The sequence below is a fragment of the Nilaparvata lugens genome, chromosome 5 (genome assembly GCF_014356525.2).
Source record: "Nilaparvata lugens isolate BPH chromosome 5, ASM1435652v1, whole genome shotgun sequence".
Classification (NCBI taxonomy): Eukaryota; Metazoa; Arthropoda; class Insecta; order Hemiptera; family Delphacidae; genus Nilaparvata; species Nilaparvata lugens.
In genome coordinates, this window is record NC_052508.1 from 24,321,963 (window position 1) to 24,346,687 (window position 24,725).

General features: G+C 33.6%; 2 protein-coding genes across 2 annotated transcripts in view; one reads left to right on the forward strand and one right to left on the reverse strand.

The window, feature by feature from the left end:
* Window positions 1-379: 379 nt before the first annotated feature.
* LOC111058410 (uncharacterized protein C7orf50 homolog) lies at window positions 380-8,195 on the forward strand. Its single transcript, XM_039428009.1, has 2 exons — window positions 380-748; window positions 7,895-8,195. Exons 1-2 carry the CDS (start codon window positions 575-577, stop codon window positions 8,099-8,101), a joined length of 381 nt encoding a protein of 126 aa, XP_039283943.1. The 5' UTR covers window positions 380-574; the 3' UTR covers window positions 8,102-8,195.
* Window positions 8,196-12,196: 4,001 nt separating this feature from the next.
* Window positions 12,197-24,725, reverse strand: part of LOC111049744 — a 191,565-nt gene continuing 179,036 nt past the window's right edge. The window contains exons 6-8 of the mRNA XM_039429426.1: window positions 21,528-21,667; window positions 16,877-17,138; window positions 12,197-12,422 (exon numbers count right to left, since the gene is read on the reverse strand). Of these exons, the coding sequence (XP_039285360.1) occupies window positions 12,310-12,422; window positions 16,877-17,138; window positions 21,528-21,667 (515 nt within the window). The 3' untranslated portion in view covers window positions 12,197-12,309. The remainder of the gene's footprint in view (window positions 12,423-16,876; window positions 17,139-21,527; window positions 21,668-24,725) is intronic.

Consider the following 24,725-nt stretch of genomic DNA (forward strand, 5'->3'; position numbering starts at 1 on the left):
AATGGTGGAGCACTAGCGCTCCTGGCTTGAAACTCGTTTGATTGAAAAGGTACGATTGCTCGATTGAAAAGTAGAGATTTTATAGCTGTTTGATAAATGATTCAAAGGTGATTTATTTTGTAGAAATGAATTATAAAGTGAGAAAATTCGTAGAAAAAGTCTCAATATGATGCAGATCTGTTTGAATCTCAGTCCTTCCATACTCCAGTGGAATTCAATAATAATGTAAGGAATGGAAAACGTTACTCATTAAAAAGTCTAACAAAATTAAAAAACTAACATCTACGATCTTGACGAGAAATCGTATTTTCACTTTGACTACTTGCTGACCAGTCTTCTTCTCAGAGAAGAAGTCTCTTGCTTTGTGCAGTCTTCTACTTTTTCAAAGCTTTCTAGATTAAGTTTTAGTTTAGTTTTAGTTTAGAGGTTAGGTTTTGTGGATGTGAACTAATGTTTTGAATATAAAAATGTGTTGCATAATATGATGGTTGTTATGATTTTTAATAGAAAGTAATCAAGATCGTTTAAAATTCAGTTTTTGTCATTATCTGTTCTTTTTTATATAATTCTAGGTATGAAGAAATCAAAGGGTAGTAAAAAGAAATCGAAGAAAAACTCAACGAATTCACGTGAGGATAACGACGACCACATAAAATACTTGGAGGCATGGAAAAGTGACAAAATTAATTGGAAGTTTGAAAAAGTAAAACAAATGAGGCTTCTATCTGGCATGTTCGATGCTAAAAAGGTAAGATCAGTTGTAGTTGGACTACCTATATTATACATAAGTTTATACATAGTTATATTATACTACTAAATTAGTTGGTTGGATAAGAAGGGCTGAATACTAATTTAGAGTTTAGGCTTTGGTAACTGAATGTGTAATCACATCAAATATATATATGTGCAAATGCACATTAAATCGTGCATGAGCTAAAACAAAATTTGGGAAGTGCAATTTAAACATGTAACTTGCATGAAGCTTCTCTCACTTCTTCTTCTTACTTCTGGTGTCCTCATCACGATCCTAGGAACGGAGAGTTGTCATCTAACTAAACGCAACTAACATTGTGAGTGTTTCTATTGCTTTTTTCAGATTTTGTTTCTCATCTGCAAGTTTGGTCATGCATAATTTACTCAAGTGTTAATCACATTGGATGCGTATATGTAGTGATGTAAAATTCCCGGGAATTTAAGATCAATGAAATATTCTCAGGGAATTATTCCCCAAAATCATAAATTCCCGGGAATTAATGGGAACTTAAGGAAATTTATGATTTCTTTCATAAAAAAATGACCGAAATGACGTTTTTTGTTACACAAGGTCTCAAACACCTGTTAGGCTATACAACATATTTATGTAGAAATATAAGAATGAATAACTTATAATTTGTATTAAGTTCAAAGAAAACAGTAGGTTGAAGTTCATAGACTGAAAGGAGAAATGAGCATTCAATAAATCATTCAATTGCACTACTATTATCATGCTACTTCCATGTCTTACAAGTTGAATAAGATATTTTTACTTACTAATTAATGCCTGTAGATCAGGTAATCAAAGTCAACAAAGTATTGAGTGTAATTTAACTTAATTGCATGATTTTATTCAATTTCTCCACACAAAAATAATAGACCCCTAAATAAAGATTAGAGTATAAGATAAATCCAAAAATTAGAAATAATAAAATACAGCAAAATAGGCTAAACTAAAACAAGGAGCATGGTACTCGAGTTTAATTCAATATTAAAAATTCCACAGCTCACAACCTTTCAAGAGTCATTGAGGCTTGTAATAATATACTTGTCCAGGCAACGAATGCTCAAAAATATATAGAGGGAAAAGTTTGAAACCCAATATTTGTCCTCACAGTCATTTTAAGGGTAGTGAGGGGGTAAGCATATAAAAAGTCCTCACTCCTACCACACTCAACTCTAAAACTGCTATAAAAATTGATGGAAAGCATAGAATTATGAAAAAATACATTAAATTGAAGAGAATTGAATCATAGAGAAACGATAGCATAGATATCCTATGATTTAGGGCATTTATGTCACAAGTTTTACTGTTATCCCAAGCCGATAGTTCACAAAGTTCTTTCCTATGCATCTGTGGTGACGCTGGTAGTCTCTCAAATTGTGCCGTTCATATACTATCACCCCAACACAACAGTAAAAATTGACAGTAATCGTCTTGAAATAACATTAAAAGTTGCGACATAAATTCCCTATACCATGGGATATCTACTTACGCTATTGTTTCTCTGAATGCTCTACAACTCACTGTCTTTTAAATACTCCTAAAGTCCAGTCAATGAAAGATTATAAAGGAAAAATTTTGGAACACAATTTTTGACCCCGTAGCTCTTCTTTTAAGGATAGTAAGGGAGTAATCATAGGGAGTAATAAGCCCTGAAAGTGAAAAAAGTTGGAAGAATAACTGTCTTTTCAAAGATTTTACACGTTTAAAAGTGAATATCTCAAAAACTAAAGAAGATATCACAAAACTCTACTATAAAAAACGAGTAGGAAATTCATCTAGCTTCATTTTTACTCACTTAGCCATGTCGCTGAAATGCATTGTTTCCCAGTTAGGCTACATGCGTGTCAGCCAGAAATGAAAAAATGCAACTTTTAAACTACCCTCATCCCTTATGCTCAAGGATTAGGGATGAGGACTTCTGATATGTTCACCTTCTAACTAGTTCAAACAAAGCTGCGAAGACAAATATTGTGTTCCAAACATTCCCTCCCTGACAATAAATTGATCTATTGTTATTAAACTGAAGATTTCACACTCAACTTTATAATGGCTGCAACAATCGTTGGGAGATGCGTAAAATAGTGAGACCATAGATGAAATGGAAGAGAATATAATGCTCTATTAGCACATGATTATCACGGATTTTTCAATGAATCATTAAAACGTTATAAGGCCAAAAAGATGAAAAAATCGGAGCCGGAATGGTTTTTCTTCAAAATGTGTTACCTTAGAGAGCTCATACCTAGAAAACTATGAGAAATATGGAAAAATGTTGGAAATGAAACTTGTAGGATAATTTGTGAGCTTTAATATTATGATTGTGAAACAAACAAAAATTTCCGAAAGGCGCATATTGTTCGAGATATATGCAAAAAACAAAATATGGCACTTCCAAACCACCCCACCACCTTAGCACAGGGGGTAGGAGTGAGGATTTTTATTATGTTTACCCCCTTACTACCCTTAAAAGAGCCACGGGGTCAAAAATTGTGTTCCAAAATTTTTCCTCTATAATCTTTCATTAACTGGACTATACGAGTATTTAAAATACAGTGAGTGAGTGAGCAAAAACAGGCTCGAAGAATGATGATTTATTGATTATATCAATGTAAAATGTGGCTGAGCTTGATCAATATCAAATAGAATGATGATTTATTGATTAAAAATATTGAAGTAAAATATGAGTGGGATTGATAAATTTTGATAATTTTTAGAGCAATTTTATAAGTTCCCATAAATTCCCAAAATTTCTTGGCCTCGGAAATATTACCAAATCATAAGTCCCTTCCCACTGGGAATATTCCCGATACACATCACCACGTTTACACATGAGCAAGCTGGCAAATGAGAAACAAACTCTGTAAAAAACAGTAGAAACAGTAGTAAAAAACAGCTCATCCATGGCCCTTTGCATCCAATGTCCCACCCTAAAACTAATAAGACAGTCTGTAGTGGTGAAGCAGACTAAAGCTGCACTTTAGTATATGAACCACGGCTAAACTGTATTTATATTATTGTAGTAGGACTTGACCAAATATACTTTTTCGGCATTGTACTTCAATCTCTATGCCAAGTAGCTTGCCGCAAATCAAATTCATTTATTACCAATGACAAGTATTAAACAAGTTTAGGCCACGTGATAAAAATCACAATCATTGTTATACAAGTACCTAAGAATTGCAAACATGCAAATGATGAAGAGTGTGGGTGGACGGGATTCATGTTCGGCTGGTCTCTTCGCTCGTCTCGTCGACAAAAATCAGAGCAAAGGCAAGAGTGTAGGTGAGCGGTGGCATAGTTGCTATTTACACTCACGCTCGTCATCATTTGTATGCACGTGACAAGAGTGTGGTGTTGGCATATAACATAATTTCACTGTCGTCAGCTCTCAGTGGAAAAGCCAGCTGCCATTCAGCAATTTAACAAAATCCCTGCCTGATGGTCTATGGTGATAATGGTTGGGGAAGACTAAGGTAGATACCATCAATCAATCCATCAAATCACTGCCTTGGTGATTATAGTGAGATTCACGTTTCTAAGTCAGCATTTGATTGGTTCGCTATCCTTGTTTGTCTTTGAAAAAAGACATCCTTTCCAAACTCTACACCGTTTTAAAATTGCTAGGAATATTCTAGGCTGAATAGAATAGAAATATAAACTACCAGAAAATGTAATATTAATCAAGAAAATTTATTGGAATCATTGGAAGTATGGATAATTTGAAATGATACTCAGACACTCATTTTCAAGCAATACTCAAGATAAATATTTTTAGTTTGTACCTTTGATGCTGTCATTTAAAAAATTATGAAAAATGAAACAATTAAATACAAAAAATAACACATATGAATAACAATCAGTGTCCATTGATCCTGTAGACTTTGTGACTAGTTGCTTTTTTAAATTTTGAAATTCTCAATAAAATGAGTTCATTCGGAACTGAGTGAGTTTACAGTTTTCCAAAAATAAATAAAAATTAAGGAAAATATCAATTTTGATGAATTTTAGTTTTCAATCAACAGTATCTTCCGATTGTTACCATTCAAATGTACATACATACATACATACATACATATCCGGGTCCCGTTCCAGCTAGTGCCGGGTCTGGGTGTTTACAATGCCTCTCCATCTTGTTCGGTCCTCCCACCATCGCTCGTCCTCCACCTGCCGCCATCGGTGTCCTCTCTTCTCCACTTCGTTGGCCACTGAGTCTGTCCATCGTCGTCGCGGTCGTCCTCTTGGTCTCCTCCCTTCAATCCTCATCTCCTCCATTCTCCTTGGCAGCCGATCCTCTCTCATTCTCCTCATGTGCCCAAACCAGCGTAGTCTCATACTTTCAACCTTTTCCCTTATACTCCCCATGTTCAATTCTCTTCTTATATCCTCATTTCTAACTCTGTCTCTTCGTGTCTTCCCCTTTATTGCCCTGAGGAACCTCATTTCTCCTGCCTGTATTCGACTCCACTCTCTTTCCGTCATCGTCCATGTCTCGGCTCCGTATAATATGATGGGTACGTAATACATCTTGTACATCATAATCTTTGCCTTTTCTGGTACTTTTCCATCCCAAATCAAATGTTTCACTGTTTGGTAGAAATTCCCCCCTTTTGTAATCTTCTAGTTATCTCGTGGTTTATTCTCCCATCATCTGCAATTTCACTTCCCAAGTACCTGAAACTTCCAACATTTTTCAGGGGTTCTCCATTCAATCTGATATCTCCGGCAAAATTGTCATCCCTTCCAAAAACCATTACCTCACTCTTTTCCCTGCTTATTTTCAGACCATATTTCTCCATAACCCTGCTCCAAGCATCCAACTGCATCTGTACATCCTCAACTGTTTCTCCCCAAATCATCATATCATCCGCAAATATCATTTTCTTATCCCGTTCTCCTACTTCCTCTCTCACTTGTCTATTCATTCCTTCCATAACTACATTGAACAAGGCTGGTGATAGAATACTTCCCTGTTTTAGCCCATTCCTTACTTCAAACTCGTCTGTATAACCACTTTGTGTTCTTACTCTGCACTTATATCCCCTATACATCTCCTTTATTATGCCAATATGTTCTTTCTCAATCCCAAAATTTTCCATTTCCTGCCACAAACCTTGCCTATCCACTGAATCATACGCTTTCTCTATGTCTATAAATAGCATCACAATCTTCTTATTATATTCCCAGCTCTTTTCCATCAGTTGTCTTATGGAGAATATAAGATCTACTGTACTGCGGCCTGGTCGAAAACCATATTGTTCCTCACTTTGTTCAAGCTCGATTTTTGGGCTGATTCTGTTTAGTAATATTCTTTCGAAGATTTTCGCACTGTGGCTCATCAAGGTGATTCCCCTATAATTTTTACAATTCTTCTTACTTCCTTTTTTAAACAAGGGAATTATTTCTCCTTTCTTCCAGTCCTCTGGGATTACTTTGTTTTTCCAGATGCATTTCAGAACTCGGTAAAACCATTGTATTCCAATCGGTCCAGCTGCCATTTAAATGTATAATTATACATTATACATTATACCATTCAAATGTATGATTCATAATTCCTCTGAGCGTAATTTTGTGCTCTACAAAATGATACCAGGTAGAGCGCTCTTATAGATTTCCAGGTACACCTTACAAGTTACAACAATGCTCCTTGTATTTTGAAAAACACCTTATTTTATCTTCAATCAATACCAACTCCATTATTATCATATTACTTAGACTTTGAGACATTGAGACTTTGCACAATGATACAGAGTTCATAAGTTCATACGATCATGCTCTATGAAAACCACCCATTAGATGCACTTCAGTTAGTGAAGAGGCGCACAATAAGACACCTCAAGGATCAAATTTGCAAACACTCATAACTTTTGGCACAATGATCGGATCTCATCTTACCACAGCTCTTTTCTCGGCTCGTCAAGGCGGATCAAAATCATAAGTCAAATTTGTTCGAAAAATAGAATATTCGTCCTTGAGTGTACACTAACAAGTATTTCAATACACAAACAATGACCAACTCATTGAAGACTGAGAGTTTTGAATGATCTCATTTTATTAAGAATTTTATAATCTAAAAAAAGCGAGAGCGAATTTTTCTGTCCGATTACAGGATTTGGCGGAAATAGCTGAAAACTGGAAAAAGAACCGAAAATACGATGTTTTTGGGCCACTCTGTATCTAGCACAAGGGAATTCTGCATGGAAAAATTGGTTATAGAATTCTCTTATCTTTCTAAACAATATATTAAAAAATCATAACTACAATATAAATTGCAAGCAGACCTCCTTTTTCATGTCTATATTCACTGAACTAGGCCTATATCAGTTTCATTTTAAAATAACTGTCAAACTGTCATGTTAAACGTGCCATACTTCATTGCTTAACTCTGTAGGCTATATTTCCTCAATCAATAAACATACATAAACCTGTACAATATACTCGGATAATATGATCAAAGCTGTAAAGATTCTGCAGTGAATAATGCAGTGTAGAATCTATGCAATCTATACCCTTACAGAAGTAAACTTCCGTCTCTATAACTTATCTGTACTTCGATTATAATCAATAATATTTGGATAAAAAAATTTTGAAATGATTGTTACATGAGTTACTCAACTTGATTGCTCATGGGTTAATTTAATATTAGACTAGCCACTAACGGTAGAACATGCATGATAAAAATGTAATGCATACACATGTTCATCATCATCAGCGAGAGGCTTCTAATATAAAATAAATAACCGATAACAATAAATAAACCACTGGAAAATTAAAAATCATAATGATACAAATACAATTCAACGTCAAATAGACCAACAAAGAAAAAATAAACAAAAGTCGGAGATATAAAAACCTAACTTCAAAAGATTTTGCTCAAAGCGTTTCGCTGTGATGACACAACAATTTATGATAACTGTGTATCATGCATTCTCTACCGTTAATGGCCAGCCTAATATTATGTAGATGTTATTTTTTCAATCTTATTGATAGAATGACAATAGTTGACAGCTAAGAGTTTCATTAGCTATAATATAGGTTAATCTGAGAATTAGTAATTGATTGAAAAGTTCTCCAAGTAAAATTCGAATTCCCCATACAATGCTGCTACCTTGCGTTTAATATTATTTTCTTTTTCAGTTACCGGAAAACGTGTTTCCTTTATTTGTGGAATATATGAAAAATTCAACTGGTAACGCCAGAAAAACTGCCGTGGACAAAGCTACTGAAATTATTGATGAAATGGAAAAATGGACTTCATTAACCGAGGAGGATCAAGAGAAGGCTACTAAACCAGATATCGAGAAATATGAACGTGCAAGAACACTTATACAAACTTTAGAATGATACTATTAGTTTCCATCCATTTGACTGAATCTGTTGTAAGATTTATTATACCGTATTTAATCAGGAACCATAAATAAAGGTTTGTAAATTTAAATTTTGTTTTATCAATCTTTCCTCTATAGATAAATTTTGTCTACTTTAAAAGAATCCAGGGAACTTACCTTAGTTTTCAGAGAAGAGTTTTTATTTATAATTAGAATGATTCCTTGAGGAAGAGCATTTTATAATTCACTCATATATTTGAAGATATGCAATATCTAAAATTGAATCTATCAAATGAGAATTTGAATTTCTATCAAAAGAGAATTGAATCTCTGCTCGCGCTTGAGTAATAAATGAAATCTATTCAATTTAAACTTTTATATTCAGTATTATATTGTGTTGTCCTATTTTGCAATACAAGTGAAGTTTTTTCCCGTGTGAAGTTGAAGTTGTAGATAATAATATGTTGAATTCTTGAGCGACTACAGCAGTACGGCTCTAGCTGCGCAGCATTAGTGATTGTAGCTGATAGGTACATTCCTAAGGCTAGGCGCGCACACCAGTTAGACAAGGCAAGACAAGACATGATCAGACACAATACTTCACATAGTTGCTTATGACGCAACACACACTGATTGGTCATTGCAATTAGACATGTCATCATAAGCAACTGTGTGAAGTATTGTGTCTGATAATGTCCTGTCTTGTCTTACTGGTGTGTGCCTAGCCTTATTCACAATAGCCTTCACATAGTTGCTTATGAAGACATGTCTAAATGCAATGACTAATCAGTGTGAGTTGCGGCATAAGCAACTATGTGAAGTATTGTGACTAAACGTGTCTGATCATGTCTTGTCTTGTCTTGACTAACTGGTGAGCGCCTAGCATAAAAGAGCGACTAGAGCAGCTTTTCTTTGATACAATTCTTTATTTTCATAAACAACACTTATCATTCAAATGACCTTAGTACCTCAGTCTTGATTCAAAGAAGTTTAATGTAAACAAGCAGAAAATATTATGAAGAAGAAAACAGTTGAAAGCTTGATCTCAGTGGATACACGCTCACGTGGTAATTCTGTCGTGATCAAATTTACTAGTCATAATAGAAAGATGTAAAACCACAAATTTTATCGTACCCGTACCCACTCATTTAATACCACATTAATACTTTTTGAGTTAGTTCCTTTTTTGTATAGTTGATTTTGTGTAATATAATACAGTAATATTATTTTTTCTAGTCTTGAATAATTCCCATTTTGAAATTTACATAAACGCATCCACTGTAAGCCCAACATCATAAGGTGCATTAATTGTTACAACTCAAGTTGGTCAAGTGATTTTATTTACAAATGCATTAATACAGTATTTTCTCAAAATTAAAAACGCTCAACACTTCAGCAAAAACAGGATTTCTGTATTAAAACAAAGAATTAGAGTAACTCACATAATTTTCCATACAGCAACACTTAACTTATGGTATGGTATATAATAATTTATATGATTTAATGTTCGAGTAACTTTAATTATTCTATTATGATACATCTTATTATTAACGATGAAAAATATAAGTTAGCACATTTTTCATTTTGACTAGAGACGATGTTTCAGATCATAATCTAAACCATGCGTTTACAAAGTTATGATCCATTGATCATAATTATGTTTAAAGTTATGATCTTAAATGATGATACATTCATATTCATTCTGCTTTTGAATAATTTAATTCTAGAATCACACTCATCGCTTCCCCTTCCTCTTGTCTACAAAAAGGTTGAAGCATTACCATGAAACTAAATTCAGAGGTAAAATTGAATAGTTTTAGCCTAGCCTACTATGTAAAAACATGAATCTGGTAAGAAAATAGTGCGGAAAGTCCATTATCATTATGTCTACGCTATTAACATCAACATCCAACAGGAAGAAGAGAAGTAAGAAATTAACAAAAAGATACATAGAATCGTGCATAGAAATATACCACACTACAAATAATAAATTTAAATTAACAATAATTATTTAATATCAAGTTGCATCAAAGAGTGTCTCGGTTACAGGGTCATTACATTACGTTCAATGAAATACAGAGAATATTCACCCAGTAAGATCTCAACCTTTCTTCTTTTTCCGTGCACTCTCAAATAATATAAGAGAAAATATTTAATATTGTATCCATTGAAACCGCTAGTAGTGGAATAAGTGATGTAGGTACCGTATTATCATAGAATAACCAATGTATGGCTATTCTCTGATATTATGTAGTAATGAGAACATAATATCATTGATACATTCTCATGATGATATTTTTTGAAGCCAAAGATTTATCTTGATGAAGTTTTTATTAGTGATAATGAATTGTCCACTGTTATATTTCAAAAAAGCCTTTCATCATAATTGAAATTTTACCTCTCAAATGAAACAGTAGACTTCAACATACTATGTAACCGATATTTATAGAAAATTGATTTTTCACTTGTGTCACTCATCCTGAACAATATTCTCGTAATTTTTCAATTACGAGAATAGAAACTCAATAAACTGGTTTCTATACAATAATTATGGTTTTTGATTTTACACTACAGTATACTCAGATGTAATCATGGCTACATTTTTACTATAGTAAAATGGCTAACTAAGTACCCTTCTGATTGCTAATTAGATGTGAATAACTCTTCATGTACTATAGAAATAATGTATATTCTACATTTTCCAATGTCTCCATTTGTCCATGTATTATACAAAAATACGGTTTCTCATCTTCCTTCTCAGGCAACCCACACACAAAAACTAAGGCTTTTGTTGGCATTATCCTCATCTGAATTTTAATAAATCTTGTGTGTGATCTGCTACATAGAAATGTTAATTTTGCTGATCGAGTAGAATATTTTAGGTAGACTACTAATGGATAGACACAATTTCTGTTCTCTATTAAGTTCATATTTCATAATTATGATTTTTCGATAACGATAATCATATTTTGGATTCAAATAATTTGTTATGATGATAACATTTATGATTATCATTTATGATGATAAACTAATGAATAGTTGAATTTTCAACTTTTTTAAAAATTTAAAATTTAAATTTATTTTTTTTTGTTCATCATCCATTCAAATTTAGTGAGGATAGACCATCCACAAAGAGTGTTTACTGTTCGATCAACATGGTTAACTCTATTTACTTGAATAATGGAAATTAATTTGGCTATTGATTTATTAATAGTTGAGGAGTGTCTGTACTCTGTAGCCTAGTAGTCCGTAATCTTAATCATATTGTTATGGTGGAGTCCTTCACTTACAGGCAACTATATATCGCTCATCTGTAATAAAAATGACACATTTCAATTGCTGCTTTAAAAAATAAGTGACACAACTCAATTACTGGGTCAAAGTGAGAGTGACACAACTCAATTGTTGCTTTAAAAAATAAGTGACACATTTTCAATTGCTATACCAGAGAGGAGTGTCACTTTTCTTTGGAAAAAATGAGCGATATTATTCTTAAACTGCAGCCCAATTGTAATTCGTTTTAATCCGTCAACTTGAACCGACTTTCACACCCATTTGTGTGAATATTTGTTTTAGTATGAATTTAATGTAAGAACTTGCTCCAAAATTGGCATGCTTTATAAAATATTCTCATTTCCAATAATGAAAATAAATAAAAAGACTCAGAAATTGTCAAAAACCACAGATTCTATTGATAGTTAGAAAGACCGGTTTCGGTTGTTACACCATTGTCAATCTCTGATAAACTCTATCAAAGTTGGTAACAACCGAATGATGTTACCAAAATGGTAACCAATGGTAATGGAGTTTATCAGAGATTGACAATGATGTAACAACCGAAACTGATCTTTCTAACTATCAATAAAATCTGTGGTTTTTGACAATTTCTGAGTATTTTCATTTATTATTAATAATTACCACAAACTCAATTTCTCTACTACACAAAAAAATGAAAATCATTTCATTTTGTATACTTCATACCTGTGGCAAATAATATTTTCACCTTTCAGAAAGGACGAAATAACTTGCGGTTTCTTAACTCAACAAATCAGATGTTATTGACTAGTGTATGATACGTTACTATATGTCTACGAATATGCAGGATGGGGAATTACAATTATTCAACTTTCACACTCATTTTTTGTTGACGACAAGAGGAAGATGCGTGATATGTCCGAAAGTCTTTGATAGTTGACAGGTGAGGCGCAGGGGATGCGTTCACTGCTACCTCGCAGCCGACGACACACACGGGATGACGTAGAGGTGCAGCAATAGGAAGGTGAGCAGGTTGCAAGCACTGCGGAAACTTGTCTCTGTGAAGGTGCCCGTTGCAACTGCTGAAATAACAATTGTGTCATATCAGTAAAATTCATTGTAAATTAGTATTCACATGGAATTTACTTGAATTCATGCATTCGGAAGGATAATATTCAGAGTTAAGAATAATTCTAAGATGATCTATATCAAAATACGTGAAATAATTTGTTTATGGTATTTATTCAGTTTCCGTAATATTATAAACTATTGAAATAATCATCTATAGCTTATTATTTAGTTTCCGTATTATAAACTATTGTATCTTAAGTAGGCTACACCAATAGAAATAATAGATAATTTTTTGATTTGATATTTGTTGTACGATTGTTGGTACATATACCAAAATTTGGTGATACATTTTGTAATAAATTCAGTATATTACCTTCATCACAAAATATTGGTATAGAATTATTAGGTACTGAATTAATAATTTTACACCCAAATATAATCTTGAATTTGTATGAATTTTTATCTGAAAAATTATATACAACCCCTAGTAAATTATGAAAGTAAAGTATTCTTCTGTTATTTCTTCATAAATGAACCACCTATAGGATAATAAATTGTCTTTAAAGAATACACTAATAAAATATATTCAAATAAGAATGCATCATTTTCATTTGGAAGATTCAATAAGTTCAATTATTGATGCCTTCCAAAACTTTCAAAAATATAACATGAACAATTACTCTGGAAATATATAAGGAAAAAGGAATAATGGAATTTTAAAAATTGTTCAATGAAAATGATAAAAAGAATACAGATTCTACCTATGAATACTGTACTGATGTAGATGTAAAGGGATGAGAAGAGACATTCTTCCATTTTGTATTTTTTATAGTGACGATTTTAAAGACCTTGAAGATACAAGATTAGGCCCTACGGTACCCTTGCACATAGTAATGCATAACAATGCTGGGTTCAATTAGAGCAAACTTGCAAGATTACCGAATGAATTGATGATGAATTCATATTATTACATCTATTATTATTAAATTATATTATTGCACCTGCTGCTGCTCCTCCTTATTGAAACCTTTATCGAATGTGTTTATGTTGAAGCAAAAAACTTCATTATCGTCTTATTTATTCATTCATTCATGCACAAGCAGAAAGCTTATTTGGGCATAATCCCAAATCAATAAGAATTCTTGAAATGCATTCTTGAAATGTGCATATAACTGTAAAGGTCCCATTATGCCGGTTTTATTCCCATTTTGAAAGTAATGTGTGATGAAAGAAGTGATGAGTAAATTATTCAATAGAGTAATTGACCGAGCGAAGTGAGGTCTAAGATTCAAGTCGACGGTTTGGCATTTCTCTTAATGTTTAAATGTTAAATTGTTTATATGTTGCGCATTTACGGCGAAACGCGGTAATAGATTTTCATGAAATTTGACAGGTATGTTCCTTTTTTAATTGCGCGTCGACGTATATACGGTACAAGGTTTTTGGAAATTTTGCATTTCAAGAGTAATATAAAAGGAAAAAGGAGCCTCCTTCATACGCCTATATTAGAGTGAAAATCCGACTATAGAATTATTAATCATGAATCAGCTGACAAGTGATTACACAGATGTGTGGAAAAGCCAGTCTATTGCTGTATTTCAATAAGGTCTATAGTTTTAATCAGGTACTTGTGGATTAGAATACTGTGTGAGGTCTACTGTTCACAGAACTACTAGTATAATTATATAATAGTTCACCAAAAGTAGTGTAGGCTACTGTACCTATGATCAGTATGTAGATAGCCTTCTTATTCATCAGAAGGCATTGTTATTGGCATTGTAAATACACAAGCTACCCTTACCAAAAGGTAGATTTCATTAGCCTACCGTATTTCAAATATTTTTTCATAGGGTATTTATAAAAATTCATAATTATTGTGCCACCTACTGACTTGGCGGATAGAACTATTTCACTATTATTTCACTAGCCTCATTTGCTATCCTTATGAATATTTATAAAAAAATATATTTTTACAAAAACACTTCACTTGAATGGGCTAGGTACTTTTTTAAATTAATAAGAATAATATGAAAACTTGCAGTACCCTTTATATTATTCAAATTATTACGACTAGTTTCGACTTCGACCATAACTTGAGTAATTTTCAAGTTGAAATATTATTTTTCATTTTATAATTTATAAACTTTATAATTTCAACTTGAAAATGACCTAAGGTATGGTCGAAACTAGTCGTTGTAATAATTTGAATAATAAAGGGTAGCCTACTGAAAGTTTTCATATTATTCTTATTAATATTTTTACTATCAATAGAATAAATAACATCTATAACTGAACGACGTCCCAAACCATATGCACATCCACACTGATACACCAGCTATTTATTTGATCAGATCATGCTTAAACAAGATTTAATTATCATATAACGCTATCCGGAATTTAGCGCGAGAAAACCAGAAGACATCTAGGCGCCCAGACAAGCTGTTATAAGGTATTTGCATCCTATTTAAGAGTGCATGAAAATTGCATTGAATGAGGCATGCAATTTATAGTCTACACAGCAGCTGCTGATTTTTTACCAAGTTAACATTGAGATATTGAATTGCATGCGTCATGGCATGTGTTTTATAATCCATTCGACAGCTGATTTATGATGAATAATTCTATAGTCTGATTTACACTCTAATATTGGCGTATGAAGGAGGCTTCTTTTTCCTTTAATATTATCCTTGAAACGCAAAATTTCCAAAAACCTTGTATATACGTCGACGTGCAATTTAAAAAGGAACATACCTGTCAAATTTCATGAAAATCTAACACCGCGTTTCGCCGTAAATGCGCAACATTTAAACATTTAAACATTTAAACATTTAAACATTTAAACATTTAAACATTTAAACATTTAAACATTTAAACATTTAAACATTTAAACATTTAAACATTTAAACATTTAAACATTTAAACATTTAAACATTTAAACATTAAACATTTAAACATTTAAACATTTAAACATTTAAACATTTAAACATTTAAACATTTAAACATTTAAACATTTAAACATTCAAACATTCAAACATTTAAACATTCAAATATTTGAACATTCAAACATTTAGACATTTAAACATTAAGATAAATGCCAAACCGTCGACTTGAATCTTAGACCTCACTTCGCCCGGTCAATTATTGTAGGCAATCCCTTATCAGGAAATATTTATCCCATAGCAAGCTATTTGAATTTATTCGTGAAATCGTTTAATTTAAAATCAGATTTCCATGAAATTTCTTTTTTGCATGATATCATTTACTGTCGTGATTTGTTACTTATGGTATGTATCGATATTGTCTTTTATTTGAATTTTGTAAATGCCAACTTGCTCGCTATAGGATAAATATTCCCTGATAAGCAATATCGTACAACCAGTATAATCACAGACAATAATAGTTGTAGCCTATGTATGGTAGCTTAAATGAACATAGAGGAAAGCTGCTATAATATAGACTACTTATTTATTATATTGTATTGTACTGCTGCTGAATTTTCCTCTATATAACTTAAGGCTGTTCGTTATACTTTTTTATTCAAATCGGATAATCTTTTTCAATATAATTGTTGAGATCATTATAGAGTGAGAAAAAGTGGCAACTGAAATTTTTAAGTGGTCTAATAAGCGAGTTATGGGTTGTTGAAGTGCTAACTTTCCAGATTCCGTTTTCTTTCCAGATCATAAACGGTTTCGACTATATTAACACAACTTCTCTTGAAAATTAAAAAAATGTATCTTTCCAAACCAAAAAATTTATTCCTCATATCGTTCATAAATAAAAAAGTAGCATTTTTTTGTAAATTCGATAACTTGTTTATTTTGGCAAAATCGTGAAGAAAGCATATTAGAACAAAGCCAATGATATACTGAATGTATTAAAACAAACTCCAATGGAAAATTCGAAACCGTTCATGATCTGGAAAGAAAACGGAGTAAGCTCTTTAAACAACCCATAATTCGCTTATCAGGCCACTTGAAAATTTCAGTTGCCACTTTTCCCACTCTTATAATGATCTTAACAATTATATTGAAAAATATTATCCAATTTAAATGAGAAAAGTGTACCGAACAGCCCTATTATACCGTAACTCCTAAAAATATGGAGGTTATTCACTCTTCTTTTAAGGTCTAGGGTACTGATTTCATTGAAACACAATGCAAAAATTGTCAAGTACTAGATAATTTATTCATCATGTTCCAATGGAGGTTTTTTATCGAATATATTAATGTTAAAGTAACATATTACATCATCATCTCATGCCATCAATGCTTGAAATTAATAGACATAGATAGGCCCGGTTGCACAAAAGCCGGTTACATTTCAACCGTGATCTTGTGGAATTAATCACAATTGAAATTCAACCGGCACTTGGTAACATAGAAGTCAGCAAACATCACTGCTTGGAATTGCTTTAGAGTGAATGAGGAGGCAGGCAGTGGTGGCGGGGGCCACGGGCCACTACCTTGAACGCGGAATGCTTTGGAACTGCCCTGCTGCGTGTCCTTGACCTCGAGTGCAGGCGGCTTCTGCTGGCGATCGCCCTCCACACTCTCCTCGTTGGAGTTCCAGTAGACGGTGGCAATGGTGGCCAGGCACTTGAGCTTCATGTCGCCGCGGTGGAAGTGCCGCGTGTCCACCCTGAACTCCAGGCCCAGTGTCGTCGTCTCCAGCCCCTCTCTGCCCGAGTAGTGCATGTACGGACCTCGCAGGTACGAGCTGTTCACCTGTACACCATCAACCCCAACATAAAAATGTTGCCGGAATTATAAAATGATATGCGATTTTTCTAGAAGCTATAAAATCAAGAGAGCTCTTATTCAAAAGAGAATAAAATTATTATTATTTCAGATAGGATTCGATAGGAGGAGCTAATGCTTTAGAAATTACTTTCCACTACGATAGAAAGGATTATTGTCTCTTGGCTGTCTATCGGAACCACGAGTCTCATATTCCTCATTTCATTGACGAACTTAATAACTATTATGATAATTCGAGTAGAGGTAGAACAATTTTATTAGTAGGAGACATTAACATTAACATTTTGAACAACGATTTACAAACTGACTCATATTTAAATGTTCTCTATGAGCATGGATTTGTCAATTGCATTGACAAACCTACTAGAGAACAGAGAACTAGTAGCACTTTAATAGATCATATATTTATTAACAATGCAAACCTTAATATAATACAATCAGCTATTCTTAAAGTAGCAGTTACAGATCATTACATTGAAGCAATAAAAATTACTTCCAGTTTCACAAATAAAAGTAAATCTGATCCTCCCAAATATTTTATTCATAATGAAACCTTATTATCTACATTCAGAGAGGAAACGTGGAATTCCGTTCTCATAGAGCAGGAAGTCAACATTGCTACAGACAAATTCTATTCTATCATTAAACGTAACATAGATGAATCAAAAAAACCAGTTCTTCAAAGGAATTCTCGTTTCAAAAAATTAAACCCTGGATAACCGAAGGCTTAGTTCGATCTATTAGGGAAAGAGATAAATTGTATAAACAAACCAGAAAACAACCTTTCAATAGAGAATTATTAACTCATTATAAAAACTATAGGAATAGACTAAATAATTTATTAAGAATAAGCAAAAATCAATACTATAAAGATAGAATAAATGAGAGTGGTGGAGATCCTAAAAAGTTCTGGTGCATTATAAATGAAATTTCAGGCAGAAGCAATAAGAAAGATGGTTTTCCTCTTGAACAGTTCGAGCCAGCTCATGATAGCTCCATTTCTCCACTAGAGAAAATCAAGGCTGTAGCTCAGGATTTTAATGATTACTTTTCACGTGTTGGGGAGAATTTAGCCCGCGCTGTAGATTCTACAAAACCACCAGTTTTGAATGATGAAAACTACCGTCTTGATTCGAATTTTACAATGAAACCCGTTAGTGAAATCGAGATTATTCAATTTACCTCAAAACTGAGAGGCATGTCTGCGCCAGGATACGACAATATTCCTACTAGATTCTTCAAACAAAACATACAAATTTTTTTAACTCCTCTGAAACACATTTATAATTTAAGTATTGAACAAGGTATATTTCCTGATAGTTTCAAAATAGCTAGAGTTTTTCCTTTGCACAAAAATGGTGACAAATCTCAAAAAAATAACTACAGACCAATATCTCTTTTAAGTATTTTTTCAAAAATCTTGGAGAAAATAGTAAAGTCACAGTTGAGTTCCTATATTGAAAATAATAACATTTTAACGGAAAGACAATTTGGATTCAGAAATAACAAAAATATATCAGATGCTCTCTTTAATTTAACAAGGGAAGTTAACTGCTCACTGAATGATAATCTAAATATAACTGTATAATTTTCCTCGACTTAGCTAAAGCCTTCGATACAGTTGATAGATTAAAGCTGATGAGAAAATTGGAGATCATTGGCATTAGAAATAAATCTTACAGCTGGTTTGAAAGCTATTTAACGGACAGGAAACAGGCTGTGCAAATAATGGGCGTTGAGAGTGAATTGAATTCGATAGATTATGGGGTGGTGCAAGGCAGCACATTGGGACCTTTATTGTTTCTCATTTATATAAATAACCTGGCAAAACTTCCTCTCACTGGAAATCTATTTCTGTTTGCTGATGACACGGCTCTGCATGTTTATGGTAGAAATAAAGAGGAAATGTACCAGAAAGCATCCCGCGATCTCCACTTACTCAAGGCATGGTTCGACCAAAATATCTTAACTCTTAATATAGGAAAATCTAAATTTATAGAGATATCATTAAGAAAAATTCAGGAGCCATCAGTAGATTCAATAGTATTACATTCTTGTACAAACCCAAATAATATGCAATGTCAATGTGAGTCCATTGAGAGAGTTAGCTCATACAAGTATTTAGGTGTAATAGTTGATGACAAATTAAAATGGTCGGAACATATAATACAATTAAAAAATAAAATACGAAGATCTATCTACATTTTCCTCAATCTACGTCAAATTTTATCTAAAGATGAACTGAGAAATATCTATTTTTCATACGTCCAATCTATAATATCGTCGGGTATTTTGGCTTATGGAGGTGCTTTTAAATCATTCTCAACCCTTTAATCATTACTCAGAAACAAATAATAAAAACTGCCTTGAGTAAACCTATTCGTACTCCTACTAATGAAATATATGACGATTTTAATGTCCTAGACATAAGACAACTTTTCGTCAAGAATTTACTCCTTTACATGCATGGGCACAGTAATAATATATTCAAAAGAATAACGCATGACCGTTCTACACGCTCAGCTAATTCTTTAGGCATAGAAATCCCAAGATTAATAAGAACTCATTCAACAACCAACACGCACTATATAGCTCACATCTTGTACAGGAATATTCCTCCTATACTCCGTAATTATGACGACTGCACTCTTCTTATTTACAAGAGGAACGTTAAAAGGTGGTTAAGAGAGATCGGTAGGGAACATATTGATTCCATAATCACCTCTATTTATCAGTGATTAATGATTTAATCTCGATCCTGTTGTCTTTACATATTTTAATGTATAGTATTTTAGTAATAATATTTATAAGCATTACTTGAAAAATTTTTCTTTTAAGCCTGCATAAATTAAAAAGCCAGCATCTTCTCTATTATTTTGATATAGGTCACATCTATCATATCATTACAAACATGCACCTAATTATTATTAGTACATATAGATTAAGTTAGAAGTATTGCACCAACAATTTGTAGTACTAAATGTAATATTGTTTACCTGCTGATGATTAGTATAATTTTCTTGATGTAGCTCATTTATCTGAGTTTAAAATGTAACACTTAAACTTAATAATTAGTCTCATATTCTTAACGGAATTTTGAAAGTTAAAATCAATCCCTAGCTCAGCAGAGATTCATATTTTCCAATCCTATTCTAGTAAAGCTCTATATTCTGGTATCATCTAATACAGCTCTATCCATTATTACTCCAAGAATTTCGATACTTCTTGATTATTATATATTTATTTGTAACAGACGTCAATGTCCTGGATTTACAGTACATACTGTCTACAAAAATCTATTATCTCTTGATCAAACTCTTTCTTTTCATATTTCATTAATTTCATTTATTTATATAGTACAGACTCCCATCCAAACACAGGCTTTGGCCTTCTTGGATGAGTCGCATGAAATATTAATTTTTTTCATTTGCATTGTTGTATCTTGTAGAATGGCAAATATTCCTTTGTAATGACTTATTAATTTAATACCTTTATTGTCGTCTAGCTAATAAGAAATTTCTACTCTCTCCTCATGTGAATGATTTTGTATTATTGTAATGTTTCTTGATCATGCAATAAAGAATTTGAATTTTGAATTTGATGATGGAATAGCAATAGATGAACAAACGAACAAACACAACCCTACTTTCTCTTATATTTATCATCGAATAAATAATAAATGTTGTGTATTTTTTGGCGTTCGGTAGCTCAACCTTCAGGTTTCAGATACTGTAGGTTACCCTTTGGATATGATGAAACATCCATACATACAATATTTGCCCTACATTCATCTCATGTATTGGCTACCAACTTTTTCGTTCAGGACACCAAATATGTATGAAGGATCCTTGAAAACTTATGTTACCGTAGTCTACACATAAACGATTCTTAAGAATTTTTTGGTTGCCCAGTGGCATCAAATAAGCAATATACATGGTTGGTGAAAATTATGAAAACAGCTTGATATATTTCTTTCACAAGGATAATTTTACAGTGGGCTTCATTGGAAATCTTATTAGAATAAAACACTGTCGCTTCAAAAATTTTGATCCACTATTCTAAATCCAACTTCATTTCTTTAAATGGTAAGGTGGTTATGTGATGCATGATTCCGATACAGAATTTCATGAGAAAATGAATGTCGAAGACCACACTTTGATATCTCACACCAAATGTTTTTTTAGAATATGCAAAATATGCAATGTATTTAGAGTTTTTTTTTTCAATTATTAAACTCATTTGGGGTCTCATTCGGTTGTTTCCATTAATTGGAATTACATGAATAGGAATATGTGTATGAAAAAATTTATATTATATGGAAAAATGGGTAGTAAGTTGGGTTGGAGGGTTTTTTACCTTGACCTGATCGCCATTGATGAACCAGGTGAGATGAGCGGCCGGCTTGGACCTTCCTGAGGTGCAGTTGAGGCGAACCGTGTCCCCCACCTGGTACCTGGGTCTCCCTCCGGTGATACGAGGACCTTCCTCTGGCAGAGCTGCAAAAACATTTCAGTCTCAAATTGATAATATTGATCACATCGACACAAATGAGCTGAGCATCAATAGAAAATAGGTAGGCTACATTCTCAATGTTAATTCGATGGATTGGAGCAGAGTACAATAGATAAGAGTGCCGTAGATACGGTAGCACTGCTACTTTGTTGTCCTATATTCAATACTCATGAGAATCAATCATGTTGAGAGAAAGAATTAAGTTGTTTTCAGAGATGATATGGAGGTACAATATTATTAAAAATATATGTTTTTCAATCGGAAATGCAGTTGTATTCTATGATTTTTTCTTATCGGATGGGAACTTTATGTAAGAAACTCGATTCGACATTCTTCCATCCACACATTAAGCCCCGGTTGCACAGAAGCCTGTTGAATTTTAATCGTGATCAAATGCTGAAGAAATGCTTCAGAACTTTATTATTGTCTTGGATACAAAAACGTATTTAACATGACTGTGTCAAACTAAATTAAGTGCCAGCTGACAGCTGTCACTACATCCTTCTTTCCGCAGGAACTAAATGTCTTCGTTCCTTCTCAGCACTACATACGTAGTATGTTGTAAGATTTATCAGGTAATTTTTCTTCCACCGCTCCATACCTCTTCATATCAGGAATCCAAACTTTCTCCCCCTGTACTAATTCAGGCAATGTCCTAACTCCATTTCTATTGTCGTAGTATATTTTATTGTACTTCTTCCTCTGAAGGTTTTTACTTTTGAAAACACCGATTTTCTCTTGAGATGTAGGTAGGAAAGTAGACAAAGACGGAAGTGTTGTACGGATTTTCCTTCCATACATTAACTCAGCTGGACTTGGACCACTTTCTAACGAAGTGCTTTGGTATGAGAGGAGCCCAATGTTGGGATCTTCACATTCAAAGGTCAAGATCCTTTTTGCTTTATCCACTGCCTTCTCAGATTCCCCATTTGACTGTGCAAGATTTTGGACTTGATGTTTTGTTTCAAAACTGTATTGCTCGGAAAATTTTCTGAAAATGTAAGATGTAAATTGCGAACCTCCATCAGCTCGAACCACACAAGGTATAATGTGGCGAGCAAAAACATTTGCCATACGTTGAATAACACTCTCCGAAGTTAGTTTTTGTACGGTATTTCAATAATCTCAATGAACCTTGAGTATCAAGAACCTGTAGTATCAAGTACCACTTCCCTAAACATTTAACTAAGTCTGCCCCGATTTCCTTTTGGTAGGGGTGTGTAGTGAAGGGGCTCGCTGTGGTTAGTTCTTTGCTCTAAGCATTTGCTACAATTTGCAATTAAATTGTTGATATTATCAGAAATGCCAGGCCACCATATTGATTCTCGGGCCCGCATCCTGCACTTGGTAACACCCAACTGACCATCATGCAGTTTGTTCAATAACTCAACTCTTAGGCTAGGGCCACACAAGCGCACAAAGTGCATCCGTTGCAACTTACTTTTTGACGTCCGTTGTAGAAATACAATAGAAGTGAATTGGTGACAACACACGAGGTACGTGCGTACCAAGTAACGGAAGTCGTAACGGACGGTGATTTTTGAACTGCGCAGAAATGCCACAACGCACGTCGAGACATGCAAAAGTTATTGCTTCGTCTGGTTCCATTGCGTAAAGCTAACTGACGTTGACGCTCCACACTCAACGCTCGTGTGGTGTCATTGGCGACGGCCGCAAAAAGTAAGTTGCAACGGACGCACTATGTGCGCTCGTGTGGCCCTAGCCTTAAAGATCTGGGAATCACCAGTCCACTCCCTTTTGATAGATACTTGTTTGTAACATTGAGTTCAGATCTATTTCTAAAAATTTTGAATGTTTTCCCCAGATACTAGTGACAATACATTCTTTTATCATCCTACACTCAGAATCCTGAAGTTGTTCATTCTTAATCCGTTCTAACCCTTTATCTGTACAAGGAAATGCTTCAATCCAACTATTACATAAAAATTATTGATCCAAAATATCTGTTTTTATCACAGGTTTTTTCAACTGGATTTCTTGATAATGCATCTGGAACAAAAAATGTTTCACTTGAGTATCTTAATTTCAAAGTTGAAACATTGAAGTCTCATTCGAAACCTTTGTAGTCTTGCAGACAGATCTGAAATTGCTTTTCTTCAAAGTAACTCTACCAATGGTTTATAATCCGTTAGAAGTTCAAATCGCTTTCCCAAAACAAAAATCTCTCACATGCCCAAGTTAATGATAGGACTTCTTTTTCAATCTGGGCATATCTTGTTTCTGTCTCAGACATACTTCGTGAAGCGAACATAACCGGTAGCCGTTTAGTATCATGAAGTAGTTCTACAAATCCTCCCAATCTCTGCATTGAGGCATCTGTTGGAACTGCAGTTAGCAAGTTATTTTGATATTGGACTAAAACAGTTGAAGAAGTCACTTTTTCTTTTAACGCGTCCCATGCTTTTTGTTGTGCTGTTCCTCAGGTCCAAACTATATCTTTCTTGAAAAGCACTCTTAGTGGTACTGTAAGGTCCACTAGCCCTGGTGAAAATTTCATCAGATAATTTACTATTCCCAGAATTTGTCGCACTTGACACACAGTAGTAGGAACAGGTAATTTCTTTATTGCATCTGTTTTATCTGTGTCTGGTCTAATAGCCATATTTTTCATTTAATGGCCAAGAAACTTGACACTAGTAGTTTGTATTTGCATTTTGTTTTGTTCAGAATGACACTATGCTGCTTTAACCTCTCCAACAGTGCTTTCAATCTCTTGTCATGCTCCTCTATTGTCTTCCGTACAACCAAAATATCGTCCACCTGGTTCATCACTCCCCCACTCCTTAAATCTGAGCAATCCTTCTTTGGTACACTTCTGGTCCCGTACTAATTCCAAAAGGCAAGCGTTTGAAAACATAACGACCAAAAGGGGTAATAAAACAAGCTACATTATAGCTCTCTTCATTCAATGGAATCAGCCAGAAACCATTTGATGCATCCAATAGAGACATGTACTTGCTCCCTTCCACCTTTGACAATGTTTCATCAACTGAAGGCAGTTGCAATCTTTCTCTCTGAACG

Bases quoted from the DNA above. Each gene is read 5' to 3' on its own strand.
- LOC111058410 (XM_039428009.1), top strand. From the start codon at position 575: ATGAAGAAATCAAAGGGTAGTAAAAAGAAATCGAAGAAAAACTCAACG. The intron at 749-7,894 runs GTAAGATCAGTT...TTTCTTTTTCAG, and splicing joins GCATGTTCGATGCTAAAAAG to TTACCGGAAAACGTGTTTCC.